Source organism: Esox lucius, chromosome 17, assembly GCF_011004845.1.
Source record: "Esox lucius isolate fEsoLuc1 chromosome 17, fEsoLuc1.pri, whole genome shotgun sequence".
NCBI lineage: Eukaryota > Metazoa > Chordata > Actinopteri > Esociformes > Esocidae > Esox > Esox lucius.
In genome coordinates this window covers 3,946,605-3,972,096 of record NC_047585.1, presented here as the reverse complement: position 1 = coordinate 3,972,096, position 25,492 = coordinate 3,946,605, and the positions used below count along the sequence as shown (strand labels likewise).

At 38.1% G+C, this 25,492-nt stretch overlaps 1 protein-coding gene across 1 annotated transcript; it reads right to left on the bottom strand.

Annotated features, from left to right (window-relative positions):
* Positions 1-4,263: 4,263 nt before the first annotated feature.
* Positions 4,264-25,025, bottom strand: pigu (phosphatidylinositol glycan anchor biosynthesis, class U). Its single transcript, XM_010867372.3, has 12 exons — positions 24,875-25,025; positions 24,068-24,132; positions 23,892-23,951; positions 17,722-17,784; positions 17,377-17,486; positions 16,861-16,961; positions 16,675-16,772; positions 16,096-16,250; positions 15,559-15,702; positions 14,582-14,706; positions 11,848-11,990; positions 4,264-7,862 (listed from the first exon to the last, which is right to left on the bottom strand). Exons 1-12 carry the CDS (start codon positions 25,002-25,004, stop codon positions 7,749-7,751), a joined length of 1,308 nt encoding a protein of 435 aa, XP_010865674.1. The 5' UTR covers positions 25,005-25,025; the 3' UTR covers positions 4,264-7,748.
* Positions 25,026-25,492: the final 467 nt, after the last annotated feature.

Here is a 25,492-nt window from a genome sequence, read left to right as displayed (position 1 = left end):
GGAATAGGAAAGCACATTACATTCAAGCTGACTGGCCTGCAAGAAATCTTGACTCTAGCGAGAAAAATGTCATTGCCGAGCCTCTCGTAGACCCAAAAGCTGTTCTTCTTCCACCCCTTCATATAAAGCTTGGTCTGATGAAAAGTTTTGTCAAAGGTATGAACCAGGAAGGACAGGCCTTTAAGTACTTAAGAGACAAATTTCCTAGAATAAGTGATGCAAAGGTTAAGGAAGTTATTTTTGTTGTAAAGGATCCTGCATTTGACCGAGTTTTGGAGGGGAAAGAAAAGGAAATCTCATGAAGCCACCACATGATTCTCTTCACACCGAACCACCTGCCAGGTATTCATCCATCAATGTAGAACTCTTAGAATATAACTGACATTATAGAAATTTAAAATGCACTTTCAATGATGTTGGCATATGTAATTAAAATGTATCGTTTTCTCTTAATACATTCAAATAAAACATTTCCACCTATTGTATATCACAGAAACTAGAGCTAATAAAGATTTTCTTTGTCATATTTGTTTTTCTCACCCCAAAATTAGTAAGATTTGACTAATGAAGTTAAGGAAACATTCCAAAAATGATTTTTCGTTGGCCAGTGTTATCACTGAACTGTGTCAAATGGACAGTCCCTTTTGTTACAATCCCCCAGGAACAAGTTTAATAAGGTTTTCTGCAAAAAAAAAAATTCTGCTCTTGAGCTTCTTCCAATGTATAGTTTTTTTTAATTATATGACTGCTTATATTTTTTTTATGTTGTGTATTTGTTATTCTTAAATAACGCTTAAACTTGTTGCTGCCTATCTTGGCAAGGATGCTCAATAAAATCAGTGTTGGAAACTATTATTGAGGAAGCCTATTTGAACACTTGGTAGCCTTTTTCTTGAACTGTTACCGTCTCAATCATAGATCTCCAGGTATACTGTAGGAATAACCTTGTGTATGTGAATGTAACATTAATAATGAGGTTGAGTGTAACATTAGAAGATAGTGTAATGGTTAGTTGTGCAGATTGGTTGCCATGACATGACAAATCAATCAACTAATAAAGCACTGTTATTTCAAGACTCAATATACACTCACCTAAAGGATTATTAGGAACACCTGTTAAATTTCTCATTAATGCAATTATCTAATCAACCAATCACATGGCAGTTGCTTCAATGCATTTAGGGGTGTGGTCCTGGTCAAGACAATCTCCCAAACTCAGAACTGAATGTCAGAATGGGAAAGAAAGGTTATTTAAGCAATTTTGAGCGTGGCATGGTTGTTGGTGCCAGACGGGCTGGTCTGAGTATTTCACAATCTGCTCAGTTACTGGGATTTTCACGCACAACCATTTCTAGGGTTTACAAAGAATGGTGTGAAAAGGGAAAAACATCCAGTATGCGGCAGTCCTGTGGGCGAAAATGCCGTGTTGATGCTAGATGTCAGAGGAGAATGGGCCGACTGATTCAAGCTGATAGAAGAGCAACTTTGACTGAAATAACCACTCATTACAACCGAGGTATGCAGCAAAGCATTTGTGAAGCCACAACACGCACAACCTTGAGGCGGATGGGCTACAACAGCGGAAGACCCCACCGGGTACTACTCATCTCCACTACAAATAGCAAAAAGAGGCTACAATTTGCACAAGCTCACCAAAATTGGACAGTTGAAGACTGGAAGAATGTTGCCTGGTCTGATGAGTCTCGATTTCTGTTGAGACATTCAGATGGTAGAGTCAGAATTTGGCGTAAACAGAATGAGAACATGGATCCATCATGCCTTGTTACCACTGTGCATGCTGGTGGTGGTGGTGTAATGGTGTGGGGGATGTTTTCTTGGCACACTTTAGGCCCCTTAGTGCCAATTGGGCATCGTTTAAATGCCACGGCCTACCAGAGCATTGTTTCTGACCATGTCCATCCCTTTATGACCACCATGTACCCATCCTCTGATGGCTACTTCCAGCAGGATAATGCACCATGTCACAAAGCTCGAATCATTTCAAATTGGTTTCTTGAACATGACAATGAGTTCACTGTACTGAAATGGCCCCCACAGTCACCAGATCTCAACCCAAAATAGAGCATCTTTGGGATGTGGTGGAACGGGATATTCGTGCCCTGGATGTGCATCCCACAAATCTCCATCAACTGCAAGATGCTCTCCTATCAATATGGGCAATGAATGCTTTCAGCACCTTGTTGAATTAATGCCACATAGAATTAAGGCAGTTCTGAAGGCGAAAGGGGGTCAAACACAGTTTTAGTATGGTGTTCCTAATAATCCATTAGGTTAGTGTACATTCTCTGGTTAAATCGTTTTTAAAGTGGCCCAATTTTGTGTTAATAATGGACAAGGCAACACTGAAACTCATTCGTTTGCTACTTGATTGACAGCTCTCATCTGAAAGTTTGCTTAGAATTTTCCAATCACAGTGTTCCAAGCATAAGACACAGTCCAAAAGCTCAATCAAATGGGTGGAAAGCTCAATCAAATGGGTGAGGCATTGAAAGAAGAGAAGGGCCTTAGTCAGGGTGAAGACAAGTAGCTTCAGTGTTTGTCTGCAAAGATGGGAGAACCTGACATAAAGACAACTAGTTTTGAAGCACTCCTTCAGTCAGGCCTTTTATGGTACAATAGCCTGAATGCCTGAACTCCACCTGTCAAAAACAAGGTTTCAAGAGAAGTCTTTGAGTGGCCCAGCAAAAGCCTGGACCGATTAAACATCTGTTGGGAGACGTGAAGATTGCAGTTCAGTGACTCTAACCATTCAATATGACAAAGCTTGAGAAGATCAACAAGGAAGAATGGGAGAAATTTTCCAAATCCGGGTTTATGAAGCTGGCAGAGGCGCCCATGGAGACTCAAAGCCGTGATTGCTGTCAAGGGCGCATCTAAAAGGTACTGAATAAAGGATGAACAGGAATGTGCATGAGATATAAAAAAAAAGAATGTGTGAAATAAATTGAACTAAAAACATTTTGTAGATTTGATGAATTTGTTTAAACAATAACAAATTAAAGTACCAGTTAAAAGTTTGCTTATCCATTCATTTGAATAGAATACTGCAAGTCCATAGTGAAATTGAAGGTGTATAAATTCTTTAGAAAAGCACAGTTGCTATAGTATTGTACAGGAATCATTTGTACTATTTATTGGAACATTTAATTTAAAGTATTTCTGAAGTTTGTATTGCTGGCAATGTTAGTCATGTTAACATTTTAGTTTAAATTCTATTAAGACTGCAGCTTTTGAAAAGCATTTCACTCTATATGATGATCCAATTGATTTTGCCCCAGTGGGTTGGGATGTAGGCACAAGGCATATATTTGCTTTGTAGCGAAAGAGGAAATATGTGGTGTCATCAGTCTATTTGACTGCCTGTGGTCAACAAGTTCAGTCAACTAGGTTAGAAACTCAGGAAGGAAGTTACACCTAGGCACTAATCTAGGATAAGCTTCCTCTCCACCAATCAACCATTATTAGGGGAAACACCACACTGACCCAAGATCACCATACCAATGATTGGAAAATTTGGATTTCACAACAGCATTAGGTTCAGTGGGTTGTCAATTCTAAGTGCCCTGGAACTTTTTTACATGTTTACTGTGCAATTCCTTGGTCTTTTTAATAGTCTTGTGACTCTAGCATTCAAATCTGAGATCAAATGCAACACAATTTTTTAAGACGTTTAGGCAGCATGACATTTATCACACCATGATAGTCTGAGCAACACAGTATGCAGCATTGTATAGTCTCTATGGAGCTGTAGACTATGTGACAAATACATTTATCACTTAATGTTAGTCTCTATAGAGATGTAGACCAAGTGAAGAAAGCACCGAAGGTAGCAAGAGATTTAACTGTTATATTTCATAGAAATTCTGGTTGAAGTTTGTGTATGGATTTCACAGTCAAATCTAGTCTGCCTCGAACTTTTGACATCATAGCTATTTCAAGAGACACAGAATGCTGACATTGTAATCTTATTTATATAACTCCCCATGACAACCAGACTCGCCTTGTCCGTTTCAAAGAGACATTTTCTTTGCTTTGTTATCTTTTGGGTGTGTGAAGCTCCATATTGTTTGGATATAGCTCAGTTTTTTCATTTTGTCCTAAAGCTCATTAGTTCCTGGAAAGGGTAGCCTGGAATGCTTTTGTGTACTACTTAAAAAGTTAAAGCCTCACTCAGACATTCACTCAGGCGTTAAAATCAGACTGAGTGCAACATGTACTATATATAAAAAATAAACCCACTCATGTAATGTAGGTTATATATTGCAAATGTCATTAATATATTTCACATACAACTATGCTGAGTGGCATGTTTCTTTTGTACATCTATTTAGTAACATGTCAGATGACTCCACTACATCCGGAATTCTTCAAGGCATAGGCTCAAGATATCTGAAACATTCCACTTCGATGTTAGTCCATGCAAACATGATGGCAGAACCAAGTTGCTGCACATATGCTGATGGTACAGTAATTCTGCAAAATGCCTGTTTTATCCCATTCCAAGATGCTCTTTTGGATCTAGGGCTTAAGAGTGCACAGGTCACACAATTACAGAAGTCGTGAACCTGGGCATTGAACTGCTGCAATGGCCGTTTATGACAAGGACCAAAGATTTTTACATTCCAATATGTTGTTCTGGGATTCTTTTTGCCTATTTGTAGCCCATGCTTGCAAGAGGATTCTTGCCATTCTCCTTCAACCTCTCCCATCTTCCAAGTAATTTTCACCAACAGGACTGACACTGACTGGAATTATTTTTATCCTGCTTCTACCATAGCTGCCAACAAACAACATTATTATAATTTTTTTTATAGAAACAGAACTGGGTCATATTCACAGTTAACCAAACAAGACAAAGCAAAAATTCCTGAATAAAAAACATATTCAAAAACAAAGTTTTTGCTATAATATTTAACTTATATATAAACATTTTTGTTTTAGGCAACTGTGGTATTAGCGAGAAAAATACCATAAAGATATTTTATGGAGGCGTTTAATGCTTTCTAAATGTAGTCGTTTTGTGGCCTTTTACGTCATGATTAAGATGTCCTGTAAATCTGTTCTGACGACAGCCAACAGTCCCACATGTTAAGAATGAATGTACATTCTAGAACTCACCTCTAGCCAATTGGAAACAAGCAATCAACAATACAATGTTATACAATATAGAGATAAGCCAAGCGATTATTCCACAGTCTAGAAATGAAATTCAAACAAACCAAAAATAAATGAAATGTCTTCATATAAATTCCATTTATAAATCATTTAAAAAAAATAGTATTGCAACCCCCTCACATAAAAACAAACTAAAAAAAGACAAATCTATTTTATTTACCAATTTTACAGTATGGTTATGTCCTATATTCCCTTCATTTGATTTAAGTTTCTTCATTACTTTTAAAAAAACAAGTTGGTGACTTATTCCTCTAATACTGAAAGTACTTGATGTAGGCTAGCTATATAATTACTGAATCCACTCATTAATGTTATATATAAACATGGGGATTTATTTAGTAGCAAAACTTTGTGAAATATATTTAATATATGTAAGCCAATTCAACAAGCCATAGGCTACAGAAGTTTTTTTTTCAAAGGGAAACCAGCATGTTTTTACTGAGTAAAAATAAAAATGCCAGTGATTTGAATTTAGAAAACATGTTCTGCATACATAGCACTGTGAACATTTTCCAAAGTAATCAAGGTTTTCAAGTTTCAAGTTTTATCTATATTGGTTGGGGTTTCTTACAATGACTTCTCGGTTAAAAGGAATGAATCATGTGACCAAGGGGTCTTCCAGCAATCTAAGTGGCTGTCTCAGTTTTACATGATCCACAGCTCTGGTCCCCAAAAGTGTTTCACACTGACAAAGGGCTATTTTCTTCAAAAAATGTCTTTCTTAATTTTACACAGTTTAGATATTTCCAGACTAGCACTTTGTGGGAATCAAACCCACAACTCTGGCATTACAAGCACCATTCTCTGACTAAGTGAGCTTGAACAAAACTGGATACACGCCCACTATAAATCCAGTGTCATAACTACCAACCAGATGAAGGGCTTAGGTAAGCATGACATGAATACTGTCTGTGTGCCATAAGTCGGCGAGACAAAGTCTAGGTCAAAAAAGTGGGTTTATGTTTTCATGCGTGATAAAATGAGTCCACCATAAAGTTACAATAATAACATAAAAAATGTGAAGAAAACATTTGGCATAACATTTCCGGAATTGGGAATATTTAAAGCACACATTTAAACAACGTGGCACTCGATAAAGAAAAAAAAAAAAAGTCTAAAGCTCCCTGAAATCTGGTTATTCACAACAGTCTGAGTGACTTGCTTGAAAATCATGTGGAGACCCAGGGGAAGACTTGGACATAGGACACAGCCTTAACAGGACAAAGGTCTGGAACACTCCAGAAGAGAGGCCTGACATGAGATAATGACTGACCACAATGTTGGTTCTTAATTGATCATGAGGCAAAAATTAGTATCCACACCTGCTGCTATGGATTAAAATGGATGCTGTAGTAGGATCCCGAATAAGCTTTGAGTCACATACCTGTATGTATGCCAAACAAAAAACAAAACAGCAACTAACCGCATTTTGTGTTCATCCTAAAACATCTCATTCAGCAAGTAGAACATTAAATGCTTCAGAATCCCCCAAAATAAATCCCTAAATCTTTAATATAATGTAAAAAGAAAATAAATCCCTGACAAACATAAGAAAATAACCTCTGTACTCCTCCATATTCCAAAATAAATTTTAGAACAAAAACAGCGTTGGCAATAAATAGTGTATACGTACACAAATCACTAATTTGTATTTTTTTTAAATTGCATGAACATTCAAGTTGGAGACTTATGACATTCAGCAAGTGGAATGCATCACAAGAGTTCAGACAGAAAGGAATTCAGTCCAACCACATGTCACATGGCAGAGCTGTCAGACTCACTGCAGAATCAGATGCCTAATCACTAATCCCTTTCCTATGAAAATGCAAGTCATGACAATGCTGTCACTGGAAATTTCAGACACACACTGAGTAAAAAGTAACTTTGTACCAACATGTTGTACATACCATTACTGTAGAGCACAGTGGTTAGTGCATTACTAAATTTAACAGAAAATGTTGTGTTTATTAGACACAGAACAGCAGAAAACCTACTAGGACAGAGATGGACTCCTTGGACAAGGAATAATTGTTCGTTCTGCAAAATGTTTTAAGCATTTTCCTCTGTTGAATGCACTAAAGAACAAGAACCAGGGCTAGTGGATGTTTCTTCTAGCAAACTCTAGATACACTGATACATCACAGCTGTTTTCATGTTCAACTTACTCCCTCTGCTGGTCAAAGAGACTAACTGCAGACAAATACCTTAAGTCTCACATATGCTCAAGAAATCTCCTCGTCTTTAATAGTAGTCAAATGTGAGTCCTAAAAACAAAAGGAAAACCCCCAAAATGGTATGACCAAGAAAACCAAAAGAACCAGGCCAACGATACCCTCAAACAGATGTGTCCCTGAACATGTTCACTCTTCAACCTTAGTAATGATCCTTCTTTTCTCTTCCTGAAGGATATTCAGAGACACTAAGGTGTTGGTCTATGGAGAAGACCTCAGACACAGATACTGAAAGGGTCCTGATAGTGATCGGAGACACTGTCCGTCAGGTTTGTCATCCATCCCTTCCTGCTGGCCTGTTAGTGTTTGTATGTGGGTCATCTACTTGAGAACCAGAGTGGCCTCGCTGCCATCTTTCCTCTTCAGGTAGAGGCCATGGGTCAGGTGATGCTCCCTCCGCAGGTACGCATAGAAGTAGTCCGACACCAGCAATATCTGGCAAGAAGAAACAAAGTTATGCTGACAAAAATTTATTTGTGAATATTATACCTGGAAATGTTACAGGCACTGTTCTCCCACCAAGCTCATTTCACCACTTGTAGGTATATGGAAGATATTACTGTCTATCAATTGGGTGGTTCAAACATCGAATGCTTATTGGTATAAAGAGGAGGTAACATTTTCTTTGTTTACTGTTCTTTACTGTTCATTGCATTGGTAACTGGTTTAAAATAAGTTAATGCTGATTTTGTGCTATATAGCAAACATCAGATGTGGAATTTTGTGAAATTTGACTTTGACATTAAAAAATATTTTTCATAAATCCATTTCTCTTTTTTTTTTTTACAAACATATAATCCACAAAAAGTAAAAACCAAACATTGCATTCAAAATTGAATCCCTATTTTCTTACATTAAAAAAAAATTGATCTCAGGAGTGTTTCAAATAAAGCCAAGCCATCAGAGATTGGAAACCCCTTCTTCCTCTAGCTAAACTGAATTGGTTAATCATACATAGTTTACCTAGAAATATGAGTGCCAGTATAAATCTATTTAAAGCTAAATCTCACAATGGGTATTTAAACTCAAACTAGTTATTCTAAATATTCTGCTCTCTGAATAAATGAGCTGTCTGTGAACTCTAGGAATTGGCATATCAGTATCCAGGAAAGCTGTCATTAGAGTCTAAAGGGTCTCAGTGTGAGCTATAATCAGTCTTAATTTCTGCTACTTCATGACCAGTCTGATGCAAACTGAATAAGTGCCTTGCTTTGTTGTAACTTACACCGGTCCAATTATTAATGAGGCCCCTAAGACACAATTATCCTTATTTTCCACCCAGGAGATAGAAAAAAGCGTAAAGACTCAATGTTTTTTTTTGTTTTTGCTAAAACAATTTACGCCAGAAGTACATACCTAGAATAGTACTAGGTGTAAACTGCTAGTGGTAGACAGAGCAATGGTAGAATGTGGTAAACATAATAGACTAAGTTGAAATACATTACAATACACTGACCTGCAACTTAATATTGTAGGTCACAATCTGACACGTAACTCAAAACCTTGGTTTCTATGTCATCTGTGACAGATCGGTCACCATGAATTAGTGACGGACACAGTCAAGGATAAACATTTCTTCATTCTGGTCTGGTTACTTACGTAATTAAGTCTACACTCTGTATCACCATGATTCAGACTACACACACAAGTAATTCATGAGAGCAAAGTGGCTCTGGAGGAAACAGGATCGGAAGGTTTCAGATGGAAAACTGGTGTGGTTTATCTATGCAGCATTGGAGGACTAACCGAAATAATCCTTATGCAGACATAGTGAAGAATCGATAGGGTAACAAGACGCCCCCTGAGGTAAGGCGCTCCCCCAAAAAACACAAAATGTCTCCATTCTTTTTTCCAACACCTCTGGCTACCAGTAGTCTTAATCAACAACAAATTTCCTCGGCATAATCACACCTTCTCAGCCATCTATTAAAAACGTTTTCTTCTGAATCTCATTTTAAGAACTGCTGGGATTTAAAACATTGCCTTATTTAAATGAAAATACATTTAGTTTAACTGTATGAAATGACATGTAAAGATAATGTAAGTGGTGTAATCTGGCACACGCACAAAACTACCTTGCAGCTCCTTTTGTGCTCTCTTAACCAGTCAAGGGTTGAGCAGTGATATGATACGTGGCTGTCTGGTATTGCTTTTCAATAAAACATTTCAAAACCTGCACAAGTCACTCAATTGAAGAAGGCAGTGAAGGATAACTACGAGCTCAAACATTAGACCTCAGTGCAAAAAAATATTGTAATATTTTTTCTAAATAATTTACCCATTTCTATGTCACTGGAACTCAGATGCACTGTTGTCTGTCCTAAATTCCCGGCTACAGCGGACAAATGTGGGTCTTTTAACAAAGGCACTGACAACTATCGCAAACAATCTCTGACCAGCCATGCCAATAGCAAACAGCACCTGGTCAGCACGAAAGCCAAACGGGTGGCTGACAATCTGTCTTCAGGGCACTTGGTTGTAACAGGAATTTTAATGCAGATGCCCAATGGGTGATTGCACGACATTAGAACTGCAAACGTAGTAACTGAAGGACCTGCTGGTCGCCTTGTTAGAATGAGGTAGTGTTTTGTTTGAAAGTCAGCATTTTTGTTACTTTTTTTTTTTTCTCATTTTATTAATTAGAAATGTTATGAAAAAATAAATGTCCAGAATGCATTTCATAACTGATTAATCATGTTAAGTAACAAAAATATTTGGTTCTATGTTGTAACACTGATAAATTACAACTTTCAGAAGGAGGGACAGTAAAAAAGTTTTTCGGGCAAGTAAGTTTCAAACCCACTGGCCCAGTGGCAATGTTTTTTTAACGTTGAGCCCTGAAAACATGTAACATTTTGTATAATATTGCTTCCACTATAAAAAAGTGACACCTTGATGTATTCTAGATTCATTACACAAAGTGAATAATTTCAAGCCTTTTTTGTATCAGTCTTGATGATTACAGCTCACAGCTTATGAAAATAAAAAAATATTAGAATATTAGAAAGAAATTATAATGCAGAAATGTCAACCTGAGAAGAGTTATAATCAGCTAATCACCTCAGAAAACCTGCAAAGGTTTTGCACTCAATACTTGGGGCTCCTTTTGCACAAATTACTGCATCAATGCAGTGTGGAATTGAGGCTGGGGTTCAGGTCAGGTGAGTTGCCTGGCCAATCAAGCACAGTAATACCATGGGCAGCAAACCAGTTACCAGTCGTTTGGCACTGTGGGCAGATGCCAAGTCCTGTTGGAAAAGGAAATCAGCATCTTCATGGAGCTTGTGCAGATGGAAGCATGTGCTCTAAAATCTCCTGGCAGATGGCTGCATTGACTCTGGACTTGATAAAACATCTGAATAGAAGACTTTGGACCACTGAGCAACAGTCCAGTTCTTTTTCTCCTACGCCGAGGTAAGACTCTTCGGACGTTGTCAGATGGTTCAGGAGTGGCTTGACACTAGGGATGCGACATTTGTAGCCCATTTCCTGGACACGTCTGTGCGTGGTGGCTCTGGATGCACTGACTCCAGCCTCAGTCCAATCCTTGTGAAGCTCCCCCAAGTTCTTGAATGAACTTTGCTTGACAATCCTCTCAAGGCTCGGTCATCCCTGTTGCTTGTGCACCTTTTCCTAACACACTTTTCCCTTCCAGGCAACTTGCCATGAATATGCTTTGATGCAAACAGCCTACCCTTTCAGCAATGACCTTCTGTGGCTTACCCTCCTCGTGGAAGGTGTCAATGAGTCTTCTGGACAACTGTCAAGTCAGCAGTCTTCCCCATGATTGAGGTTGCGTGCACATAACCAGACAGAGACTGAAGGCTCAGGGAGTAAATAAGCCGATTAGAGCTCTTCACAGGGCGACATTTCTGTATTGTAAATGTTTTATTCAAATATTTTGAGGTACTGGATTTTTTATTTCCATGAGCTGTAATCATCAACACAAAAAAGGCTTGAAATGTTTCCCTTTATGTGTAAGGAATCTAGAATATATGAAGGTGTTAGTTTTTTATTTGAATCACAGGGAAAACAAATCCACAATATATATTTTTTCTAGATGTACCTGTATACACACTGATTCTTGAAGAGTTTACCTCAACTGTCATACCCTATTTGAGCTCCAAAATGTAAATGTAAACAAACATTCTACAGCCTCAAAACCTGGTCTGGTCTATAATGTTAATATCAAAAAAAGTCTGTCTTTGAGCGTGGTAAAATGTCTCAAGCCCAAACCCTTAGCTTTTTTGCTAACGAAAAAAAAAGAAGAAAAAGACCAACAAATCAAAATACAGCACAGAGCTCGAGCCACTCTAATCAAAGCAAATAACATTGTCCAAGCCCTAAGTTTATCGGAAACGACCCTGAAGACGCCTTTACCCACACAGTTTTGTTGTGCAGCCTTTGCCAGCCTACTCACTTGTGCCACATTGAAGAGCAGGGTGATTGCATAGTAGAAGTTGGAGTTGGCGCTACCAGCATATATCCAGAGATGCCAGAGGACAGGGAACAGGGCGGAGCATGCCAACAACACAACCGACACTAGGAAGATATTCCTGAGGACTGGATAAACAAAGAAGTTAAATGCACAGACAACACAACTCCATATACAATCTATAGTTATAAACTGTCTTTGTGACAACCAGATTACTGAGCCAAACCCAATTCTTGTGGGAGTGAGCAGATATTGCTAAATCTCTCTATTTGCATGATTAAGATGAATTATTTTACTAAATTCTTACACAAAGCATTGGTATCCCTACTTTCAAAGTAGCACAATGTAATTTTAGGATGGCTGTTACATGGGTTTCTTTTTAGGTGATACAATTGCTTTTAGTTGGGTATAACGATAAAATGATCAAGCTAAGAAAATGATCAAGCAAAGTCTGCAGCCAGCCATCTGCTGTGCATCTAATAAACATTTGTTTCCCCGCACACAACATAGGTTCGGGACATAACATACATCATTACCTAAGCTCCACCTCATTTGAGTTTTAAGGTAAGTATTACAAAATAAATTAAAATTGATAGCTAACTTTTGTGCTTTGATGAAGTCGTACCCAATGTCCATATACTATAATTTCACATCTCAATTGTGTTTGCATCAATATAAAGTTGCACAAAAGTATTCATACCCATGCCAAATTGTGAGCCATAGTGAATTTTTATTTGACAAGTACGTTTCTTCTGGCTGGAAATGACATAAACCAGTGACAAAACACAGTAAGAAATTGTGCTGGAGATACAAATGAATAATGGAACTATTTCTGTTTTTTTCACATTTTACGAAAAATGCCATGTTCAACATTATTCATACCCCTTGAAAATGCAGTAAATAGTATAGAAAATGCCAGTTCCTATACTATTTACAATGGTCTTGTAATTTCCACCATGAGAGAGCTTTCTACCTATAAATTGAGAACAGCTGAACAACTCTAGTCAGTTACTAGTGAACTGCAAGTCATGGCTAAAAACAGAAATAGTTCCGTTATTCATTTTGTGTCTCCAGCACGATGTCTTACCGTGTTTTGTCACTTGTTTGTCATTTCCAGCCAGAAAAACCTATTGGTCAAATAAAAATTCACTATGGCTCACCGGTTAAACTATTTGGTCTGCCGTCTGCCGAGGGCTGGACAAGGCTGTGTCTATGAGCGGGTGAACATGCTACATAAAGACCAGGGTAAAAGATCAGTCCTCAGAATGATGGCTTTTTATGATACAGTTGGTAGCTTACTACTTGAAATAACTTTTTAAAATGTTGATATATTCAAATCATGTCAGTATATTCTTTATTACATTATCCAACAGCTTCAACTTTGGTTTTTCCAATATTATCAAGCATCGATTTTTTACTAATATCTTTGTTTCATTTTGAAATAGCGTTTTCAAATTTTGAGATAATCATCCCAAATTGTGTCATCCTACTCTTCTGATACTCTTCTTTTCTTTTTTATAAATACAACATGGGGCCGACCTAGTGGCTCAGTGGTATATGAATCGGCATGGGCATTTCCTTGAGACCCTGCGATGAGCAAAAGGTCAAGGATTCCAAGAGGAGTTAGCTTGGATTGATTGCCATAGTGACACAAGTTCTTAAAGAATGGAATTGGATATCTGAAAAGTTAACTTTAACTGGATTATATCTGTACTGCCATTGGCATTTTCTAGGTTAGATGATGTACAACATTTCATTGTCCTAGTACTAGTGTCCTAGTGAATCTAATGCTGTAAAGGCATGTTTGTTGCACATTTCATAACTAAGCTGTTCTTTCCAAAATCTTGTTGAACCAATTCCAGTTCTTCATATAAGTCTTAATGAATTACACTAGCACTGGCCACGGTCAAATTATATGCATGGGCTAACACTTTCTTGGCCAGACTGGCTTCCATAAATCATTTCGTTATCACTTTTCGTTAAGTTGAAAGTTATTCTATGTGACTGCAACGTAAATGCAAAAAAAGCTATTTCAATGGGCAACATTAAAATGAGTAAGAAATCTAAAAATCAAATATACTACTAGTATATTAGTAAAATCTATGCTTGATCATTTTGGATAAATCAAAGTTGATGCTCTTAGATAATGCCATGAAAAATATATGGATGCAATTTGAGATGAATATCTCAAATTTAAAAAGCTATTTCAAAGGGAAACTTTAAAATATTAGTAAAACATTGGTACCTCATTATTTGTGAAAAATCTAAGTTGTGTCTCTGAAATAATGCAACACGGAATATATGGATGCGATTTGGGATGAATACCTAAACATTTTAAAAAGCTATTTCAAAATGAAACAATTTGTGAAAATCAAATTTTTGAAATATCTATTTCAAGTAATAAGCTACCAACTGTATCATAAAAAGCCATTGTTCTGAGGACTGCACCTTTACCCCAGTCCCAAAGCGGTCATTTCTCTGGCACATTGATATAGCCTTTTCCAGAATTCTGCAGTCAGCAGACCAAAGACTGGTACATGGAATGTGTGAATATGATTTATTGCGGTTGTCCCGGCATGATTGTGTACATGTGCACAAAGATGTGACTTCAAAATGTGTCCAATAACAAATGCTTGTGTTTGTCGTCTGTCGCAATACAGTTTTGTACAGTGTGCTGGAATCAAACAGAATTGTGTGGTAAAGTAAATGAAGCACGCACATCTGTAGAGGTGGTTCCAGGCGGGCAGGAAGGCCATGTAGAGAGCGATGTCACCCACGGTGGGGTAGGACTTGAAGATAGAGATGATGGCGATCTGCATGAAGATCAGAAAGACTGGGTGCTCCCTGGGAAAGACAGGAGATGATGAGCGGTATTACTGCTGTATGATGGATATTCTGGGACACCTCTGTGCAAGACATAGATCATGCGAGGAATGCTATTGCCTTATGCATCCTGTGTAGTTATTTAGTTTTTCCATTCCCGCTATGCTAGATCTTTTTGCGTGCTCTTTGGGGTTTTTGGGCTGGATATCAGTGTAAACACTTTTTGAACACAGCTAATGTTAAAGTGACTTTTCAAATGTTAATATGATTGCTTAACAAAACACTTAGAAAACCTCAATGGAAGTTTCATCAACATGATTAGATAGCTAATGCAACTGAAGATTTGCAAACAAACCACAGCTGTGTTAATCTTACAGGTGGTCTGCACAATTAATCGAAACATAATACAAATTTAGATACTGTCATGAGCAATATTCAAATCGCAATCTTACATGATTTTCACCTCCAAAAAAGGTGAATGATACGCCCTCCCCGCGAGGTAATGGCATGCATCGTACATCCGTAAGTGTTTTTCTTGCAGGGTGCTTTAGGTTCTTTTGTAAATTTGGAAATATACCTCAGGGGTTGAAATATTATGCCTAACCAGGTATGGCAATGGTTCAAACATAGCAAACACAAAATTTAAACTTTTATTCAGTTTAATAAATCATTATATAGGCTATGATCTCTATTTTTAAGTGAGATTCAACATCGTTGGTTGCTCATTTGAACAACAGCAAGACAATTATTTAGCTTTTTATTGAACATAACACTGGCTTACAACAGTGCTGAAAAGTTTAAAAAAAATATTGGTTTGTCATTTTCAAAGACCCTACATGTCTTAAATATCTTCAATATTTTGAGGGGACTCACTTTAGCTTGATGGAGAGTGGAATGGTGTAAAAGAACACGTTGATCTGAAAGACGCAGATGAAGAAGAGGCGGAAGTGTTCAAACATCTCTGCAAAGAAGTACCAAAAGAGGCCTATGTTGGGGGTGAGGTCTGGCACAGAGAGGCTGAGGGGAAACAGAGAACAGAATTCATATGGTCAGAGGGAAACAATGTCCCTTTCATAACACATTCTGCCACACAGAATGCGCCCGTCTTCTAAATATGTTGGCTTGGCCACCTCTGTCAAATTATTAAGAGAGATATTCAGAAAGTTTTACATTGATAAGCAAATTCTCAATTGGAAATGTAACAGTAATTGTTTGCTGAGGTATACACCTTAAAAAAATATCTTATAGCAATTACTCATGCAACTGATGGCAGTGGTCCAAACGTTTAGCTTGAAAACCTCTTATATCCTTTTAATATAGATGTATCCACCGTCGTAGGATTCTATTCCATTTCAATTCCTGAATTAAAATGAGTATGACGCCAGCACTAGTGTCTGTGTTTTCACTCACATGAACCCGTAGACTGAGGTCAGGAAGTCCCAGGAGTTGAGCAGGAAGAAGGAAAGACAGACCATGACAGCCAGGCTGCCCAGGTACATGAAGACATACTGTGTCGTAAATAGCCAGAAGCTAGGCCTTCGCCAGTTCACTGGGATGTACAGCCTCTGAGGGCAGAAGACACAAGGGATAGTTAAGCATAGATCTCAAATGCTTACAAATCTGAATTGTATCATATGTCTCAGAGTAGGACGGCTGATTTAGGATCAATTGTGCCATTTTAGATCACAATGCAATGTGACTTATTAGACACATAACACCTAATTTACTGACCAGCAGTCCAGTTCTTTTTGAGTTTAAGAGTTCTAGCTGAAATGACATGCGCAACAAAGGAAGTTGCTTAAACTGCTAGACAACCCTGACACATGAAAGATTTTTTAGCACAGGGCTTCCCAAACTGTTTCCATTTTGATATCTAAACTGTCTCACATCCTCACCATGAAAAAATAAAACTTTTGAAACCTGAGACAAAAACAACACATTTGTCTAAGTGAAGCAAACATGAGCCTTTCAGCTCAGTGACAGACTTACCTGTAGTAGGTAGAGTAATGCTGGGGCAAACAGGGTGAGGGGGTAGATTGACTGGTATGTTGCTAAGGCTAAGAATATTGCACTCATCAAGGCACTGCCTTCAGAATCAGAGAAAAAAATAAAACAGGACAATTAAACAGTTTGGTCACATTAAAGTATTTCACTAATTTCTTGCGGTTTACACACCTTTTATTGTTGAGAGAATGAAAAGTGCGATGACTGCATTGTTAAGTCCGCAGGTGGATTTTGCCACACAGGAGAGTATAGTGAAAGGATTCAACAAGTAACTGCAAGCAGAGAGGGAAAACAAAAGGAATTCATAATTAGATTGGAAATGCTCATTTCCGGTAAAATGTCACACTCTTATGATCTTCAACCAGCACAGACAGAAGAGGACTGGCCAATAGACAGAATTCGACCCCTCAGTGTTTTCCTTGCCCTGGACATTCACTTCTTAATGATTTCTCTTTCAGATATAAGGCTGGATATCTGTATACGCAATTGAACCCAGCACTGTGAACTCTGCTGATGTACAGAAGGGCTTCATGGACTAGATTGATTGATAGAGCTTTTTTTTTAGCTGACAACGTTGAGCCAGGTGAAGGAGAGTGACGTTAACCCTGAAAGCTGAACTATAGTCAGTATTGTGTTTTCCCATCTACTGGTGAAGGTTAGGAAAAGTAAGCCGATCCAAGTACTTACAACATGGCTACCTTCAGAGGGATATAGAGCATCTCTCTGGGTGTGCGGATGAGCTCCAGGCAGTCCAGAGGATATCGGTCACCCTCCAGAGCATACTTCTGTTTCCTGAACTGGAGCAGAAACACAATACACACAGCCTTGTCACTACACCCAGCATGTATGGTTCTTTTATATAACCAGCCATGTCATTCAACCTAGCCTGTATGGGCAATTATAATTTAAGTCTATAAAGGCTCAGTCGGTAGAGCAGCAATTCCCATGCAAAGTCAGGGCAAAAATATATATAGAGTCATTACGGAGTCGCTCAGAATATGAATGTTTGCTAAATTAAATGTAGTTACTCACCACCATTTTGTTGTAGTCCTTCACGGCTAAGTACAGTGCCAGAGCAGTGAGGGCATCCGCCATCTGCAAGCCAGGTTGACAGAGAGGAGAACACCAATGAGTAAGTATGAATGGATGTGAACATAAGTCAATAATTGGGGGGGGGGTTGTGTTATGATCATTGTCATTGTCAGTTGTCAATCTCACTTACAACCTAACAGTCAGGGAGAGTCTTAGTCTGTCTGTCTGACTTGATTTCAGTTGTGGGACTGTATGAATAACAGTGCCAAATATATTATATGTAAGCAATTATCAACCTATGCCTCACTTACAGTGGGGAGAACAAGTATTTGATAAACAGCCGATTTTGCAGGTTTTCCTACTTACAAAGCATGTAGAGGTCTGTTATTTTTATCATAGGTACACTTCAACTGTGAGAGATGGAATCTAAAATCACATTGTATGATTTTTAAATAATTAATTTGCATTTTATTGCATGACCTAAGTATTTGATCACCTACCAACCAGTAAGAATTCCAGCTCTCATAGACCTGTTAGTTTTTCTTTAAGAAGCCCCCCTGTTCTCCACTCATTACCTGTATTAACTGCACCTGTTTAAACTTGTTACCTGTATAAAAGATACCTGTCCACACACTCAATCAAACAGACTTCAACCTCTCCACAATGGCCAAGACCAGAGAGCTGTGTAAGGACATCAGGGATATAATTGTAGACCTGCACAAGGCTGGGATGGGCTACAGGACAATAGGCAAGCAGCTTGGTGAGAATGCAACATCTGTTGGCACAATTATTAGAAAATGGAAGAAGTTCAAGATGACGGTCAATCTCCCTCAGTCTGGGGCTCCATGCAAGATCTCACCTCGTGGGGCATCAATGATCATGAGGAAGGTGAGGGATCAGCCCAGAACTATACGGCAGGACCTGGTCAATGTCTTGAAGAGAGCTGGGACCACAGTCTCAAAGAAAACCATTAATAACACACGACTACGCCGTCATGGATTAAAATCCTGCAGCGCACGCAAGGTCCCCCTGCTCAGGCCACCACATGTCCATGTCCGTCTGAAGTTTGCCAATGACCATATGGATGATACAGAGGAGGAATGGGAGAAGGTCATGTGGTCTGATGAGACAAAAATAGAGCTTTTTTGTCTAAACTCCACTCGCCGTGTTTGGACGAAGAAGAAGGATGAGTACAACACCAAGAACACCATCCCAACCGTGAAGCATGGAGGTGGAAACATCATTCTTTGGGGATGCTTTTCTGCAAAGGGGACAGGACGACTGCACCGTATTGAGGGGAGGATGGATGGGGCCATGTATCGCGAGATCTTGGCCAACGACCTCCTTCCCTCTGTAAGAGCATTAAAGATGGGTCGTGGCTGGGTCTTCCAGCATGACAACGACCCGATTCACACACAGCCAGGGCAACTAAGGAGTGACTCCGTAAGAAGCATCTCAAGGTCCTGGAGTGGCCTAGCCAGTCTCCAGACCTGAACCCAGTAGAAAATCTTGAGTGAGCTGATTGCCCAGCGACAGCCCCGAGACCTGAAAGATCTGGAGAAGGTCTGTATGAAGGAGTGGGCCAAAATCCCTGCTGCAGTGTGTGCAAACCTGGTCAAGAACTACAGGAAACGTATGATCTCTGTAATTGCAAACAAAGGTTTCTGTACCAAATATTATGTTCTGCTTTTCTGATGTATCAAATACTTATGTCATGCAATAGAATGCAAATTAATTACTTAAAAATCTGGATTTTTGTTTTAGATTCCGTCACTCACAGTTGAAGAGTACCTATGATAAAAATTACAGACCTCTACATGCTTTGTAAGTGGGAAAACCTGCAAAATCAGCAGTGTATCAAATACTTGTTCTCCACACTGAATCTGCTCCAGTGGACACACAGTTTACAACGGCAGCCCAATTACTAATATTTTCATTCACAAATTGCTATTTTGGCTACCTGGATTAGCTATAAAATGAGAAATAAATTGCATCAAGATCACTCAAAGGCATAATGTTTAATATTTCTTTACTTCTATCTTCCACATAGAATGATAGTGAAGAGATCAAAACTATGAAATAACACATATGGACTCAAGATACATTCACATTTTAGATTCTTCAAAGTAGGCACTGCCCGGACCTGGAATCAGTGGGGACATTCGAACTTTTTAACCCTGTATCACTTGAAACATTCACTAAAGTAGTAATGAGCCCCAAACCAACTAGCAAAAAACTGGACCCTATTCTGACTAAACTACTTAAGAAGCTACAATGTCCTTGAACAATGTTGGCACCCTCTGTAAATTTTAGCAAAACATGGTGTGAAAAAACTCTGTTGTTCATCCTCTTGGTATTTAATTCAAAATATTCACCAAAATCTAAGTAAATCTAAGTAAAAAAAATGTACATCAATATTTTTCTCCAAAACACATGCCAGAATGATTGGCACCCCTAGAAATTCTTGAGTAAAATCTAACTGAAGTATATTGCCATTCATATTTTGTTTTTAAGTTCACCTAAGTGCTTAGGAAAACTTGAATTCCAATTTAACTGGGGTATAAATGCAGTGACACAGACCAAGTTACAATATTTATTCATCATTATGGGAACGAACCGAGAATACAGTAATGAGCTCATAAATATAACGTGTAGATAAAATAAATAAATTATTGCAAACAATTTAAAATGGATGTTTGTTAACATTGTTTGTTAACGAAAAGTACAGTCACTGTAAGCTCATCATTATGCTATGCATGAAAGTGATTATTTATATAATATTAAGAAAATGTAACCATAATAAGAACAAAATTACACTTCTACCATGTGTTTCTATTGTAGCTGGTATTGAACAGGTCCCCGGTGAGATTGGCAGCAAAACTGCCCCATGACATCAGCCTATCTACAGTTCAGATGCACAAATCAGGAAATGGCTATTAGAAAATAGCACTTTGTTTGAAAATGGTATTTTCCACTATCAGGGCAATCATTTAGAAGTTTAAAGCAACTGGATATAAATGACCTTGAAGAGGACTTTTGTCTGTATCGACCCCACGCACAGTGAGGAGGAAGGTTTGTGACCAAAGAATCTCCAAGGATCACAGCTGGAGAATTGCAGTTAGTTAGGTCTTGGGGTCAGAACATGGCCAAAACTACGATCAGACGCCACCTGCATAACCACACGCCGTGTGGGAGCATTTTTATAAAGAAGTAATTTATAGTGTGCAAATCTGTCATCAAGGCAATGGGTGGTTTCTTAAGAATAATCAACAATATGAATGGTATTTTGAATTATTTAACAGGTTTTTGGTCACCACATGATTCATAGGTGTTATTTCATAGTTCAGATGTCTTCACTATTAATCTAAATGTGGAAAATAAAAAAACTTTTCACTGGTATTGTATGTTTAACAGCTACAGTCAACTCAAGAATTCTTAGCACCTTTCATTAAATTGAACTAAAGTGAATGCATGAAATAAATACCACAATCAATGAGTCACATTTTGTCTAAAACATAAGGGGGGAGTCATATACTTTTATCCCTACCCAAATTCTCAGACAAAACATTTCAATTAAAAGTATGATATTGTTCTGAAAAACATAAGTTTCAAAATTATTGGCAACCCTACATTAATATTTTGTTAAGCCTCCCCTGGGGCCTCGTATCAATCGTGTGTACACACAATAGCTTAAAAGCTTGTAAACTATAGCCCTTTCAATGGGCATATCCATACAATTTGAAAACAAGACAAACAATAGCCCCATGTGCATGTGTGTAAAGCAACACATTCGACAGAGCATATTTTGCCATACACTACAATACGCCTATTCAAATAAAGATGCTCATTCTTACGACCTAGTAGAGGTTCTTTGTGTTTTTGAATGAGCATTATCACACATGTTGGCTTACAATTAGTCATTTGACAAAACTGACCATTCATACCTTTCAGAAATGACGTATTAAAAATTCTCATAATGAAAATGAACAGAACATAAAATAGGTTACCTTACTCACCACAAATCAAACAGCCAATAGGCCTACTCAAAATTAAAGTTATAGTCTATAGCAATGCAGCACTAAACGAAACATTTATTTCACTAAAATGGAACAACCATTTTAACACAAGGTCTTTCCAAGAGCCTTAGATCTTCTATAAAACTTCTGAAATGTTATATACTTTCTTGGCCACATTCTCTAGGCTACTGCTTTTTTTAACAGATCTTGCGTTTGCAAGACAGCCTCGGCTGTACCGCCTTGGCCCGTAAGGCCTCACTCTAAACCATACGGACCACGGCCAAACTGCAGAGCCCCGCAACCACACTCTGGTATGCCACTGCAGATAGCCTACTTGTTCTGTAGGAAAAATAAGTTTAGTACTAGGCCCACATGACTTGAACTGGGCTTGACCAATTCACTTTGATTTTATGTCTTTATTGATATGGTTCTAGAATGTGAAGTTGAAATGTTATGATAACCTATGTAGCAAATGTTAATTTACTGCCACCATCCCACAAGGAAATGTTGGTCTCCCCTTCTAGGACTTTTCCACTCAGATCTCCTCAATAATACCAGTGACTTGCTTGTCAATGTGTGAAATACCCTGTCGCACTTTGCCCACCTCCTAAAGTTTGGACACTGGTTAGGAGTGCAGCAAATTGCTTTCTCACATCCACCTCGATTGATTTCTGACCACTTTATTTTATTTACAACAGCAGTTAAGTCTTGCAATGCGGAATATTGATGGCTGCTTGTCAAGCTACTTGATATAGTGATTATATGCTAAAAAAAATCAAGGGGCACTATGTATTTGCAATTGTTGTTGGCATTTTGCTTCACCCATACCTTTGGCCTCAATGTAACTCAATGGATATGAAATACACATTGCTAAATATAGAAAAAAATATTCTATACACTGCAGTGAATGTATTGTAGGAAATGTTCAGGAGATGGTATAGAGGGATAATATGCAAAAAAATCAAGGGACAATATAAATTGGCCATTTTTGCTGGCATTTTACTCTGCCCATACCATTGGCCACAATGTAACTCAATAGATATGAAACACATATTGCCCTATGCATGAAAAGCTATACTATGTTGGTCTCCCCTTCTAGGACTTTTCCACTCAGATCTCCTCAATAATACCAGTGACTTGCTTGTCAATGTGTGAAATACCTGTCGCACTTTGCCCACCTCCTAAAGTTTGGACACTGGTTAGGAGTGCAGCAAATTGCTTTCTCACATCCACCTCGATTGATTTCTGACCACTTTATTTTATTTACAACAGCAGTTAAGTCTTGCAATGCGGAATATTGATGACTGCTTGTCAAGCTACTTGATACATTTCAAATGTTTTTAGATTCTATATTAGATAATATTGTTTATTTCACTTTACGGGAAATGTATTTTCATGTTATTTCTTTCTGACCGGTCTCCAACTTCTTTCGTGTATCTACTGAAATTAGTTTGGTTTGCACTTAAGAACTGTTCCTTCTATTAAGACCAAAGGTTTTCAAGTCCAGAGGCTGAGATGGTGATTGTAAAACATTGATTTTGTGGTCCTGCAACCATTTCTGTGTTGATTTTGTTCTATGTTTGAGGTCATTGTCTTGTCAAAAGGTCCATGCACGGCCAAGTCCAGATTTTGGCCCATAATATCCGGGTAAGTAGTGGAATTAACTTGACCCTAACAAGAGCCCCTGGATCACTAGTAGCAAAATAATAAACCATTTTACTGTGCGTATCAGGTGCTGTTCCTGATATGTGCAGGTCAGCAAAGATCGGTATCCTTTCAGCTGAAAGTTCTTTGACTTTACCCATGGTAAATCAATCAACACAGTTGCTAGAGATTGACACCAACTAAACATATAATGTATTTACAGATGCTCTTTATGGGTGCCAATACCTTTGAAACATTTTGCAGAAAAAAATGTACTCAATAAAATTGTGTTTCAGAAATCGTGTTAAAAGAAAATATATGGCTCCTCATGTTTGAGACAAACATATGACTCATTATTTTTTGCATTCACTTTTGCTCAGTTATATGAAGGGTGCAAATACTTTGAGTTGACTTTAACTGTCAAAAAGTGAAATTCCACTAAATGTTTTAAAACAGCTTGATATTGTAGACCGTGTAACTGAATTAGGATATTGTGTCGCTTGCACTCACCATAAACACAATCTCTGCATAATCAATGACAAAGTGGAAGAAGTATATCATGAGGGGAGTCTGAAAGAGAAATACAGTCAGAGAAGTCATAATTAGAACATAGAGCAAAAGATTCAGTGTATGGCATGGAAAGGTCTGACAATGCCACTGTTCCACACAATGCAGAGTTAACCAACCTCATGAAAAACGTCCCCTGCATATGGTGATACACCCAGGTCCAAAAGAGCCAAACCTTCAACCACTACAAATAACAAACCATCAGACAACTTAAAACATTGAAGCATTCTAATACATGACTTACAGCACAATGTTATTTCCAAATGAGGCATGGTAACTGGGTCTAGCTCCTTCAAGTCCAAAAACTAGCCCGAAACATTTGGCACTTCAGGTGCAATACCAAACACAAGTATATGAACAATATTAAGCTTCACAAGCTAATGTAGTCTGCTAGTTAACTACTGTGTGACTAAAAATGAATGATGTATACCTCCTTGTCATTCGGTAAACATTGCTTTACAAAAGACAGAGGATAAAGCCTAAAGGGGAAATTCCATTTTAAACAGCAGCAGCTTACGTCGTGGCTTGGAAATACTACCAACACATCCATGAATCACTGTTGTTAAAATAGCTACGTTGACGATATCTGCCTCTGCTTCCTTAGCTTTCTAGGCTGTCTGGCTGGCTAAGCTCCCATTCCACAATACTATGCCAAGTATATACCTACCTCTTTTTGGCAACGGCCTCTTGCAATGTTATATTTTATTCTTGGGTATTTCCCATGCATATTTCTCTATTCCTTAATAAAGACACTAAACATTGCAAGACTAGCTAGATGTAAGAAGACTGCTAACTACTGCTGTCCATTCAGCTAGCTAGAACAGCATAGCAAGTTACTGTACATGATGTAGCCGACTATCGACTTGAACTGTCAATGACAAGCGGTTGACTTTATTATTCAGTAAGATAAATAACAAAGCACCTACCTCTTTTCCAGGCATTTAGTGGAGATACTACCTCAACCCGTTCTGTTATCAAATCAGCTAAACTTGATCTAAATAATACTGCCCTAATTGTAATAGCTACAATAAAAAGTAGGGTTAAGGGAGCCGCCATTTTTGTTGAGAGGAAGACATCAGCGTCACCAGCGTCTACAGAACGACATTAAAAGTCACGAAAATTAGGAACATTTCAAAATAGAAGAGGCCAACGAATTCCTTCAAAACTGACTAATTGAATTTAGTGTTTAAGAAAAGATACCTCTCAAAACATTGACAACAATTAATACTTGATCAGATTTAAGAATAATTTCAACAGAAAGTGGGTGTTAAAACAGGTCAAAAATCAGACAATGAGAATGACTGAAAATGGAATACATATTGCCTCATAGCTCAAAAACTTTGAATGTGCCACCGAGAAAGCACTGTAGGAAATGTTCAGGAGAGCGTGTAAAGTAAAACCTGTCTAATCATGGGGAATGGTACGTGTGCTACATCTAGCAACACAATATTTTCCACAACCTCTTTAGCCCCCAATGCAAAACACTATAAAAGACAAAATGTTCATATTGCCTTATACAGAAAAAACTATTCTAAAAACAATTC

Coding starts and splice junctions, on each gene's coding strand:
- pigu (XM_010867372.3), bottom strand. CDS start 25,004: ATGGCGGCTCCCTTAACCCTACTTTTTATTGTAGCTATTACAATTAGG. Junction 23,952..24,067: donor CAGGGGACGTTTTTCATGAG/GTTGGTTAACTC, acceptor TTTCTCTTTCAG/ACTCCCCTCATGATATACTT. Junction 17,785..23,891: donor ATGCAGAGATTGTGTTTATG/GTGAGTGCAAGC, acceptor CCTGGCTTGCAG/ATGGCGGATGCCCTCACTGC.